Source organism: Panthera tigris, chromosome E3 (genome assembly GCF_018350195.1).
Source record: "Panthera tigris isolate Pti1 chromosome E3, P.tigris_Pti1_mat1.1, whole genome shotgun sequence".
NCBI classification, from domain to species: Eukaryota; Metazoa; Chordata; class Mammalia; order Carnivora; family Felidae; genus Panthera; species Panthera tigris.
This window is the reverse complement of record NC_056675.1, coordinates 15,227,289-15,240,384: the sequence shown is the minus strand read 5'-3', so window position 1 is coordinate 15,240,384 and position 13,096 is coordinate 15,227,289. Positions and strand designations below refer to the sequence as shown.

General features: G+C 41.4%; 1 protein-coding gene across 5 annotated transcripts in view; it reads left to right on the top strand.

The window, feature by feature from the left end:
* Positions 1-13,096, top strand: part of LOC102960991 (S-adenosyl-L-methionine-dependent tRNA 4-demethylwyosine synthase TYW1) — a 212,100-nt gene that overhangs the window by 122,463 nt on the left and 76,541 nt on the right. For all 5 annotated transcript variants that reach the window (XR_006212294.1, XR_006212293.1, XR_006212292.1 and 2 more), the window contains one exon: positions 7,310-7,445. Coding sequence is in view for 2 of the 5 variants with exons in the window: in XM_042971084.1 (XP_042827018.1) it covers positions 7,310-7,445 (136 nt within the window). In the remaining 3 variants the exon portion in view is untranslated. The remainder of the gene's footprint in view (positions 1-7,309; positions 7,446-13,096) is intronic.

The following is a 13,096-nucleotide window of genomic DNA, read 5'->3' as shown; positions in this document are numbered from 1 at the left end:
AGTGATGTTCTAAACGCCGAACAGTCTCTTCTCTCTGAGGACTCGCAGAAACTAACTGGTTTGTTCTTCTTTTGTGTTCATTTGAAACTTATGACTGTGTCCCCGTCTTTATAAATGTGTTGGGGTGAGAGGCCCTTTGTAGACTTTGTGTAGCTCTTTGTAGACCGGCACATTCTTAGCTTCGTCCTGAGTCCCCCCCGCTTTACTTTTATTTTATCATTATTTTCTTATCTGTTTGTTTTATGTTGTTTTTAAATTTACATTTAAAATCTTATTATTTTTTTCTTTTTTGGTAAAATATTGTTGATGCAGAGCTCTCTGTGTGTTAGTTGCTGATCATAAGACTGTAGAACTATGTTCCATATTTAACTCTGGCACAGTTAACACTTTGCTTCTCAGACCTCCTCACCACCACCAAATTTGTGCTAATGTCCATTTACCTTTGAGCACCTTCTTCTAAAACCAGGTGTGAACTTCATTCTGTGTTGCTTCTTCCAGTGGTGTTTCTGTTACTTTGTTTGCTGTGTTTTTTTCCTTTGGTTTGTTTTTTTGTTTGTTTGTTTGTTTTTGAGAGAGAGAGGCAGCAAGCGGCGGAAGGGCAAAAGGAGAGAGAGAATCTTAAGCAGGCTCCATGCTAACCATGTGGTTGCAGGATCACTGCAGGGCTTGATCACATGATCCCGGGATCATGACCTGAGCCAAAATCAAGTCAGACACTCAACTAACCGAGCCACCCAGGCGTCCCTGTTTTCCTTAGTTTTTGCTAAGACATTCACCATACATATGTTAGAGAACCTTTATTGTATTGCTCTCCATATATTAGATGCTTATTGAATATTTAAAGAAATGTATGAGTTTTAATAAAGTTTTCTTGTATTTGTTAGCTCTAAGTGGTTACAGGAAACCACTTACAATGAAATAAGAATTATAAATACCACCTGATCCTTTCAGTAGAAGCTTTTTTCCCTCCTCCCAGCCCATTTTGTTTGTAGCAAACATGTTAAATTTAAAATACCGTCTTCTCTTGTGTCTGTGCATTGATAGAACACTTTTGAGAAATATGCATGTCTAGATAAGCTAAAAAAAAAAGAAAGAGAGAGAAGAAGTACAGTGAGGTGGTAAGAGCTGGGCTCTGGTCTAAAAGAAGCTTTGAATCTTGACTGGGGCTCTTGCTGTCTTAGTGACACTGGGAAGATGACTGCTTGGGGGCCTAGTTTCCTAACCTGTGAGCCGATTTGGTATTAATGTGGCATCGTGAGTATGTGAGATAATGCATGGAAGCACTTAGAAGTTTCACTTTTGGAAAGGTAGGCTAAATAATAATCAAAGTACACTTCAAGACAAGAACCGTTACTTGAGATAAGATGGACATTTCTTAATAAAATATTAAACCCACCAGGAATATAAAACAGTTTAACAACTTAAAACTTGCAAACACTCAATAATGTAATCTCAAAATTGAAAGAACTATAAGGAAAAATGGTAGGTTTTTCACACATTTCTCTCAAACTGATAAAACAAGCGAATTAAAATCAATAGCAGCAGTGAAGGTTCAAACAACTAAATCAACACATTTAGCCTGTATTACAGAAAGAGAGCATTGGAACAAGAAAACTTTGGAATATAATTTCTTTTCAGGAGCAAGTTCTGCGACTTGCTTTGCAGAACAATTACCAAATGGCCATATGCTGGGCATTATAGCAAGTTTCGACAAAGTATTGAAATCATACAGAGCATGGTATCTGAACACACTGGAGTTAAACTATAAATCAATACAGAAAGATTACTAGAGTATTCCAGTATGTTTGTAATGCAAGCAGTGCACTTCTCATTCACGTATGGGTTAAAGAAGAAATCACAGTGGACACAGAAATGTTGTGATGAATAATGGTAGAAATAAAAACAAAATGTACGTGATGAATGTCAGCAGGAATAACAGTACAGACCTTCAAAACCTGCTTCTCTATAAAAACAGCGAGAACACTGGCAAAAATTGTCAGTCTTAACCAAAGTTCCACAACAATCTGAGGAGCATTTATTCTAGAAAAATGGCTGCATCTCAATAAGAACAGTAAGCTTTGTGATATGTCGATATGTCCTATTTTATGTCCTGAGTTTCCTGATGTCTTAATATGTTCTATTCCATTCTAACTTCCCAGCTCTGCAGTAGCCGTAAAAGCTAATAGCTTATAGTCCTAGTAAAAGCCAGCAGCCTGGCAGCCAGGGGAGGAGGCCAAACAGAGTTGGAACTCCTTCAAAGTCCCATTTCCAGAGAATTGTCATCATGTGGGTTGTGTGGCAGTTCCCTGGAACCCCTCAGGCACAGGGGTTGTCTTTATTTGAGGTGACTCATATTTTGTCTAGTGAAAAAGGCTTTCTCTGGGGTGTTTCTCATCAACAGTCATCGGCAGCTGTTTAACTTCACGGCTGCCTGAAGCAGCAGTAACGGTTGGGGCAAACGAGAAACTGACCAAAGAACTTAAAGGGGAAAGCTGGGCAGTGAGATGTTCAGAGGGAACTTTGAAAAGCCCCATCTGTTCCTGGGAAGCCGGAAGCGCACACACGCGGGCAGGGCTGCGGGCTTGCCAGGGAAGATTTGACAAGGCTCTGTGTTCTCGCCTCTTCCCCAGTGTTGACGTTTTGAACAAGCAGACAGTGAAGACTAAGGCAGAGCTGTCAACTGCCTGCCTGGGCATTGAAGGCATGCCCCAATACACACACACACACACACACACACACACACACACATACACAACCCTTAGCAAAGTCTGGGAGCCTTACCAGTTGAAGGCATTTAAGTTATCTCTGGCCAGTCATTAGCAGCCCACTAAGCTAACCCAACAGGCTAAACACAAGAAAGAATACAGAATTTACCAAAGTAGTTCAGTAACAACAAAAGCAGCAATAAACAAACAAAGCGACAGTGCTTGGTTTGGGAGGTATCCGATACACAGAGTTGCCACATAATATTATTTAAAACGTTAAATGTTTATTTTAAAAAGTCACGAAACGGACAAATGAGAGTATGGCCCATACACAGAGAAGAAAACAACTAATGGAAACGGTCTTTTTTAGATTCCACACGTAAGTGAGTTCACACAGTATTTGTCTTTCTGTGTTTGGCTTATCTCACTTAGCATAATGTCCTCCAGGTTCATCCGTGTTGTAAATGACAGCATTTCCTTTTTTCTCATGGCCTGAATAATATGGCCTGTGTCTGTCTATATTTTTTCTTTATCCATGTGTCCACATTTTCTTTATCCATTCATCTGTTGATAGAAATGTTGTTTCCATGTCTTGGCTATTCTGAGTAATGCTGCAGTAAACATGGGGGTGCAGGTATCTTTGCAAGATACTGATTTCATTTCCTTTGGATAAATGCCCAGAAGTGGGATTGCCACATCATACAGTTCTATTTTTGATTAATTGTTAATTACATATTTATATATAACCATTATTAATTGTATAATTAATTAATATTACTTATTATTCCCCTTTATTTGGGTCTTCAATTTCTTTGATCACCTTTGAGAAGTTCTTAGACGAATATAACAACACGCTTTCTAAGGCTCCGTTCCTGGAGAGTGATTCCGTTTCAGGAGAGGCCCAAGAACCTGAGTTTGCAGGTCCTTCTGATGCATGTAGTCCTGACCACAGTTGGAGACATTCTGCTGTGAGACTTGAAATACTGCTCTTGGCTTTCTGTGACAAGAGGCCTGGCCAGCGCTGCCTGTGAAAGGCCGTTCGGATGGAGACATTGTGGTGCAGGGCTAGGTGAACACGCTCCGAATCTCTTGGCTCGAATCTCATCGTTGACACTTGTGGATTCTTGAACAAGCTACTTAGCTGCTTAACCCTTTGAGTCGCAGTTTCATCATCTTTAAAATGGGCAAAACTGGCAACCACCTTGTTAGTTTACCATGAGTGTTCAATGAACTGGATGAGAAGGGTAAGGCACTTAGCACAGTGCACCCAGCACATGATGAATACTCAGTAGATGGTACTTTTCTCCTTCCTCTTTATCCTCCTGCTCTTTAACGCCTAAATTATTTGACCAGGACTAAGAGCCCCAGATTATCTTAGAGATTCTGGTTTTAATAGTATTGGATCTTTGGGCCGTTTTGGTTGTTTGTTTGTTTGTTTGTTTGTTTATTTTTGTCCAATAGGAGCATCAAACTTCTTCTCTAAGCCACTTGATTTCTTGCAAACATAAATCTCTCTTCCTTTTTTCCTTTCTGTACAGATTAGGAGGCCTGAGGCCTTTCCATACAGAAAGGAAAAAAGGAAGCATTTTTACGTTCAGTTGTCAGTGCATTTCTATATATGATCATTTTTAAACATGTTTATTTATTTATTTTGAGAGAGCGTGCGCTTGCACGAGTGGGGGAGCGGCAAAGAGAGAGGGAGAGAGAGAGAATCCCAAGCAGGCTCTGTGCTGTCAGCTTCGAGCCTGATGCAGGGCTTGATCTCACAAACCATGAAATCATGACCTGAGCTGAGATCAAGAGCTGCACACTTAACCGACTGAGCTACCCAGACACCCCTATATATTTGATCATTCTTAACGTAGAGATATAAAATGAGCAGGATGAGGGGCGCCTGGGTGGCTCAATCAATGAAGCATCTGAATTCGGCCCAGGTCATGGTCTCATGGTTAGTGAACTCGAGCTCCGCGTCAGGCTCTGTGCTGACACCTTGCACCTAGGAGTCTGGAGCCTGCTTCAGATTCTGTGCCTCCCTCTCTCTCTGCCCCTTTCCCACTCACACTCTGTTTCTCTCTGCCTCTCATAAATAAATAAACATTAAAAATTTTTTTTAAAAATGAGCAGGATGGGGGCGCCTGGGTGGCTCAGTCGGTTGAGCGTCCGGCTTCGGCTCAGGTCACGGTCTCGCGGTCCGTGAGTTCGAGCCCCGCGTCGGGCTCTGGGCTGATGGCTCAGAGCCTGGAGCCTGCTTCCGATTCTGTGTCTCCCTCTCTCTCTGCCCCTCCCCCGTTCATGCTTTGTCTCTCTCTGTCTCAAAAATAAATAAACGTTAAAAAAAAAAAAATGAGCAGGATGAAGGATCACCACAATAATCATATGAAGGTGCATTGGGCATTTTCAGTGGGGTTTAGGCTTTCAGTTGTATTTCCCTTTTATTATATGGTCGTTTTTAATTGTTTTCAGTAGCAATGTTAGATTCTCAAACACAAATTATTATCACGATTTTAAAGTTATAACATTCTCTTGCTTTTGGGGGAACTAAAATGATAGCTATCATTGTATAGAATGGAGACAGGTAGATGACCATGCTGAGAACCACAGTGCTTGCCCTGGGGAATAGAGGCCAGTACCAGGCACATATAGGATCCCTGAGGCTCAGAAAATTTCTCCAAGTACTTTTAATATTTTGAGTCCCTTAGGAATAAGTTCTGTAATTCCTAGGAATTTTTCCTCTTTTCCATTCTTTGCCTGCTCCTTGGTAAGAGCAAGCAATAAACCTCCTTGATTATAGCATCTCAGATATTTAGTATTGACTAAAATTTCTTATTGGTACTGTCAGTGTTCAGGACTTCCCATTTTGCAACTGATGGAGGTTTGTAAAATAACTAGGGCCTTTGGAATTTACTGTTCATAATCTTAAGTAGTTTTGGAGGCATAGTGAAAAGGTCAGGTCAGTTCCCATTTTTGCATTAGGCAGCTTTATGACAAAGTCCTGTAAGTATCAGATAATGATAGCCAACAGTATCCATTAAGACAACCTCTTTTATTTTTATTTTTTGTAAAACATGAGTCCATTTAAGGTAGCATGCCCTGTCTGTTATTAAAGAGGCTCCCAGGAAAAGGAATGTGGAGACAGAAGTATGCTCCCGTTTTTCATTTTCAGTAATTGATGTCCTTTGCTCAGTAGTGACACAGTATTGAACTTTTAAGGATTCCCTTTGTAGCCAGCATTGGAGAGGGATTAAAGCAATGAGTCTGCCAATATGTAATCACTTCTTTCTTAACTTTGGTCAGACCTTCTCCACTTTTAATAACTTCGGGTTCAGACCCCTGTGATTTTTCCATATGTCACTAAGCCAGATCATGGTAAGCGTTTGTGTGGCCTGCATGCCCTCAGAAGCTTTGTTAGCTGAAGTCAACAATATCAAGTAAAAAGTAGCTTTAAGTATCTGCCTGTAAGGCTGGGTACAAAGAAAGCTATGGTTCCTGCCCTTGAAGGTCTTACACTCAATGACAGATAAGACCGATACTGATAGATACAAAAAGCATATAAACCCCTTTGATGGTGAATTTCATGGCATGTGAATTATATTTCAGTTTTTGAAAGTGCATAGACTTTGAAACAAAAAACGTGTAAATAACATTCCAGGGGTAAATACAAATCCTGGAATAGTTATAGAAAGTTAATAGTGGGAAAATTTGGTCAAAGGATTAGTAAAGGGAAGTTTCTTTCTTGTTGCAAGTTTATTGAAGGGAATGAATTATGAGACCCACTTGAAGGGAGAGGAGAGAGGTTTTGGAAAGAGCACCATCTGGGCTCGATGCATAACTGGCAAATAGGATAGTAGATCAGAACGACTTAATGAAATGAGTCCGTGAATTTGAGAGAAGTGGAGAATGAGTGGTATTCATGGAAACTGATCAAGAAGGCGAAGAAAAAGAATCTGCAACGTACAGTTTTCTTGGGGGTTGTGCTCCTTTGTAAGGGCTTGGTTGTTGTTGTAGCTCTGCATTGCTTAAGGCTCCCTGGCTAGGGAGCTTTGCCCATGCAAGGCTGGACTTTAAACTCACTCTGGCTCTTGGAGGCATAGGTGAGCTACTGGTGTGGCTTTGTGCCTTTCTAGGAAGGCTTGAGCTTTTTGGGGCTGTTTCTTGTTCCTTAGGAAACTTCCATCAGGGAAGTGACGACAGGAGGTGGCCTGTCAGCACGGACCCCATGTGGCGGCGACATTTCAGCTGTATAATTCTTGAACGGCAGAGTTCACGGGGAAACTTAAGTCTGAGAGCCCCTTCTAATTGCCCTGGGCTGATGGTACCTGACCTGAAGCTAGAGCTCATTTTGTTTATTTTCCACTAAAAACTGTTTGAAGAGGGACCAGTTTTAAGTAATTGAATGTTTTCAGGTTATTAAGGATGGTGTCCAGTCCATTTTAGAAATAATCAACTGACAGCCTATTGTACCACATCATTCAAATCATTGCTAGACCCCGTGACGTGTTGAATTACCCCATCTATTATCGATTGTAAATTTTACAGCATGACAAGCCTGACATGGGCATAATTTTTTCCCTATTGTTTTTTGTTTTGTTTTTCAAATTATGAAGGAACCTCAAACCAGTCACACAGCTGTATGTCAGTGTGGATGCTAGCACCAAAGATAGCCTGAAGAAAATTGACCGCCCACTCTTCAAGGATTTCTGGCAGAGATTCCTCAACAGCTTAAAAGCCTTGGCAGCAAAGGTAAGAATTATGACATCTTTAAAAGAGGAGGGGGGGGGGGGAAGAAGAAGTGGAGAGAGGTGGTTTTTAAAAAAAAAAAACCCTTCAACCTTGTTTTAGACTTCCACCCACTTTGATTATTCAATAAATATTTATTGAGTTCCTCTTAAGTTTGTAGCACTCTGCCTTTTATGTATAATTTGTCCTTCATGTATTTAGGGAGAGAGATACATGCTCCCAAAGTTAATTAATAAAACATGGTAAAGTAGCAGTTCATAGCTACCCTAGAAGAGATACCAGCAAATAGTATATGTTTATTTTTTTTATTTTTTATTATTTTTTTAAATGTTTATTTATTTTTGAGACAGAGAGAGACAGAGCATGAATGGGGGAGGGGCAGAGAGAGAGGGAGACACAGAATCGGAAGCAGGCTCCAGGTTCTGAGCCATCAGCCCAGAGCCTGACGCGGGGCTCGAACTCACGAACCGTGAGATCGCGACCTGAGCTGAAGTCGGACGCTCAACCGACTGGGCCACCCAGGCGCCCCAAATAGTATATGTTTAAATACGAGATTAATTCTTGAATTTCTAAGACCAAATTTCCTACCTGTAAGGGACTCAGCCTCAGAATTTCCAAATGTAATGCCTTTTTCTTCCAGCATTTGCCCTCTTTTATGTCTTCTCTTAGGTCATATTTACTTTCCTAGTCTTTTATTTTTTTAAAGTTTATTTATTTTGAGAGAGTGAGCACATGTGAGCGGGCTGAGGGCAGAGAGAGAGGGGGAAGGAGAGAGAACGGGCAGGGGAAGGGTAGAAGAAAAAGGGGGAGAGAGAGAATCCCAAGCAGGCTCCCAACGTGGGGCTCGCTTGTATGATCTCATCTGTGAGATCATGACCTAAGCCAAAACCAAGAGTCTGACGCTTAACCGACTGAGCCACCCAGGCACCCCTACTTTCCTATTCTTTTCGACCTAAAGTAACCTTCTGATTCTTCTTTTCCGTTAACCCCATATTGTAACAGTTGGTATTTTCTGTTAGTTCTGCCTCTCTTCTCTCATAGCCATTCCCTTGTCCTGTTCTCTTTGCTTTTGCCTTGCAGTCCTTCACACTTTACTCCAACATGACAGATAATGAGAGTCACCACAGAAGCTTCAAAAATTACAATTTCCTATTCCTAGTGGCATTTGAGAATCTGCATTTTAAACATCGCAAGTGGCTTTTGATGTGCCGGCCCCATCTGGGACTCACTGTCCCAGAAAACCTCCCTCTCTCTCCTTTGCCCAGCCCTTACTCACTTTGCCATTCCTGACCCACCCTGTCTGGCCCCAGGAAGGCCGTCCTTCCCTGCTTAGGTTGGTGTCTCTGCAGATGCGCCCACTACATTTTCCAAGTCTTTGGTTACCTCCCCAGAGCCGAGATTGTCCTTTCTTTCCATTTCTTTGACTTGTAGAAATTGTGTGTGACCTTCCATGCTCAACTTCATTATTACCTCAATTTTGAAGCCTTTTCCAGTTGCAAACAGCTGCCCGTCTCCCTTAAGTTTTATATCTATAAATATCTATATTATTTCTGCTGTTTTATCTCAACTTCTCTCTTCTCAACTGAATTCCTTACTCATGTCTTAATTCCACACGAAGTCTAGCACAGCACATCTTATGGTACTTGAAAAGGGTTTCTTGAAAGAATAAATGGGTGGAAACTCAACAGAGCTCTGTTGTGGTAAGATGTATACATACATTTTCTGGGCCATTCAGATGATTAAAACTCCCCCTTCCCCCATTTTATGCTTGAGAGGTTAAATCAGTGCCTTTTTGGGCAATTAGCACTGACAGTATTTAGGTGATGCGAAATAGGCATTTGGTTTCTCATCTGACCGGTCTTGGATTATTTAGAAAGCTGGCAAGCCAGGTGCTTCTTGGTCTCCTAAAGTCTCTTCGTCTCTGGACTTCACCCTCAGCTCTATCCCCTCTACTCATTGCCGAGACAGGAGATACATGGCGTACAAGTCAGAATGCACTTAGATAGAAGCTAGACAGCAGGAGCTGGCATTATCCGACCCATCTGAGATTGTTACCTAGGCTGTATTCTGAGTCAGATGTGGACGATGAGAAGCAGGCATTAGTAGAATGGCTTAATAGCTTCTTTTTTCTTTTGGCCAAAATTTTCCACAAAATGTATTCTTACTTGGAGTTATAAGCCCTTAGATGTCCTATTCAGTTGTAAGTACTCTGGGTTGACTCATTGAGAGTAATGAAATAATTTAAAGTTGTGCAGTATTTTCTGACCTGTGAGCTTCTTACGTGTAACGTCATAAATTGTGTCCATGTAACTCTGGTTGGAAGATTTTCCTTGGGCTGTTAGACTATCCTGGCAGATTAGGGCAAGTGCTTTCTAAGCATTTTGTAGCAATTAGAGTGCATGTTTCTTATTGTGTCGTTCATGTTGCCATTTAAGAAAGATCTGTGACAGGGAACTGCTCTTAAATTAACTACATCTAGCTATGTTACTTCCTTCTGAATATCTAATATTACTGGTACAGTAGATACTATCAAGAAAGTTGTGCTTTACTGCTGTTTAATACTCAAAAATAACACTTATGTTGCAACTATACTTATTAGCTAGGCTCCAACATGTTATTACTGTAATCTGGCATCATTTGAGTTTTTAAATAAAACATTTTAAATGAAAGTGACTTTAGATACTTTAATTAGAACATCTATGCATTTATATTATTATCTTTATTGCCTGTTTAGGCTTTTAGTACGTTAGTACTTTTTGTTATTTGTTTTAGGCTTAGCAAGGAAAGGCATTAGAATTGAAAGAATTTCTTGAACTTTATAAACAGAAAAATTTGATTTGTCCCAAGATTTTCAGCCTGTTTATGAGCTAGTGTAACCCAAAGCAGAAAGAGGTAGGGTATTTGGGGTTTTTTTGTTTTTTGTTTTTTGGTTTTTTTTACTCATGGCTAGTATAGTATTTTCATTTCTGGATCTTTATCCTTTGTCAAATTGTTCTGCTTCAAATATGAGGAGAGAGATATATTGGTACTTGAGTATATGGGGCTAAAAAGCAATTCCATCAAGGTAACACAGCAAAAAATGTGTTAGCTTCAATTTCCGTCCACGACAGCTACTTGTCACACAGTTGTTTTTTTTTTTTTTTTTTTTTAAAGAAAAATCCATCTTGTAAATGACAACACTGACTGCCTTTGGCAGGAGACTTTTATCAGCTGTGTGACCAGATGTGTTTCTGCTGCACATTGTTATGCCAGGTTGAAGATCCAGCAGGATAAGCGGTGGTATTGATATCCTTGAAACGTTATATTTGAAAAGAAAGGCAAAAATAGTTGTCTGCATTACACATTCTTAGATCTCAAGAGTGAACATTAGCACTCTTTTCCGCAAATGTGAGCATGCTCTGACCTGATGTTATTAGAGTTAATATAGTTTCATTGTTAAGAAGGGCTTATTGTACATTAATGAGGTAGATTTGTATCTAATAAGAGGTAAACCAGTGTATCCATGTGGCCCACAATTTGCAGCTTAAAAAACAAACATTTAATATTTGACTTCCTTATCTCTGATTATAAAAACATTATGTGTTCATTATGGAAACTCAGGGGACGTAAAGAGAAGTATAAAGAAGCAAGGAAAGAGGTTACTTCTAAATCCAGGACCTTGAGACACCGACTGCTAACATTTAAAGTACTTCTATTTAATCCTTTGGTGACGGGGAGGGGGAGCGGGGGAGGCTGCGTTTTTACATAGGTAACTCAATTTTGTATGTTGCTTTTTGTTGTTAACATGAGGTCATAGCATTTTTTCATGCTATTAATTTTTCTGTATGACCTTCGTGTTAAAGACAGCTTAGTTTTTCACCTCAGCGTGAGATCACAGAAAATACATATATTGGTTTCTGCACCCGGTTTCTGGCACGGAGCTCCTAGAACCCTTGTAGTGTTCTAAGTGGTAAGGCCGTCTTGTTTTAGTGTTTCACCTTTGACCCCATACTTAACATAGGGCTCCCCAAACCCTTGTAAATTCCTAAGTGATAAGAGAAGATCATCTCTTGTTCTAATGAGGTGACTCTGGGGGGACTCCTAAGTGGCTCGTAGATTGGGTCTCGTCACCAAAAAGATGAAGCTAATCAGAAGGCTGGAAATTTCTGTGGGTTCCCCGCCCCCCACCCCACTGTGCTTCCCCATTTCTCTAGAGAGGGGAGAGGGCCTAGAAATGGAGTAAATAACTGATCATACCTACGTGAGGAAGCCTCCATAAATCCCAGTAGGGAGTTTGGGAAGCTTCAAGGTTGGTGAACACAGTCACACCAGAGGGGTAACACGCCCCAACTCCATGGGGACGGAAGCTCCTGGGCTCGGGAGCCTCCCAGACCTCACCCTGTGTACCTCCTCATCTGGTTGTTCATCTGTATCCTTTCATAAACTGGTAGATGTAAGTAAGTGTTTCCCCGAGGTCTCTAATCTGCTCTAGCCAATTAATCGAACCTGAGGGAGGAAGGTCAGAAGCACACGTGATAACCTAGACTTGACATTGTCTAAAGGTGCTGTAGTGTCAGAAATGAGTTAAGTTGTAGAACACCCAGTTGGTGTCACAGAGACTTGCTTGTGAGGGAAAACCGCCCACATGTTCGATGGCCGGACGTGTTCTGGCTTAGTGGAAAGGGAGACACATAGGAGAGAGCACGGGTTGTTCCCTACTCACTCGGTTTCCTGCTTGTTGGCCAGTGGGGGGGGGGTCTAGTGAGAGTGTGTCATGTTCTGGCACACTTCTTCAATTGTGCGTGTCTGGCAGTAAAGTCAAATTCCTGTCTTTATCACACTCGAGAGGGAGCCTTGATGCCTGTGCTGCTCGTGAGTTGCGACATACACACGTTGTCATTTAAAACCGTTTCTGAAGTCACGTGCAGCCAGAGATGGCACGTCCTAGTCGGTAGCATTGCTATTTTCATTATTGTGTGTCTTACAGTCTAGAGTATCTTAGATGAAATGAAAGAGCATATCTTCTCCCTTACCTCCTTTTTGGGATGAGCAAGTCTCCCCTCCATCGTTCTGACTAGTCCTGCTGCTTATTGACCCATTTTCTTTATTTCCGCCTCCCAGCATTGATGCCAAAGTCTGCTCTTCAGTCTTTGTCCATCTGGCTGTGGTCTGCATATGTTTTTTTATTGTCATCTTTTTTTAGGCTTTATCTTGCCCTTTACCTTCATCTGTTACCCATGAGCCTGCTCCATGGGACGGGCCTCCCAGGCTGTGGCTTCTGTCCAGCCTGGGTTTTTTTGGGGTTTTTTTTTTGTTTTAATTTTTTTTTTTAATGTTTATTTCTGAGACAGAGAGAGACAGAGCATGAGTGGGGGAGGAGCAGAGAGAGAGGGAGACACAGAACCCAAAGCAGGCTCCAGGCTCTGAGCTGTCAGCACAGATCCCGACCCGGGGCTCGAACTCACAAACCGCGAGATCATGACCTCAACCGACTGAACCACCCAGGCACCCCCTGTCCAGCCTGGGTTTAATGCCACCATACCCTCCTCTGCTTGACTAAAAACCATGTCCTGGTTTTAGCCACTTTTGAAATCAGACCAAGACTGCCGTGCTTGGATCTCTCCAGCGGTGTCATCCAAAGCCAGTGTCTACAAACTGACTGGTTCCCTCCAGTG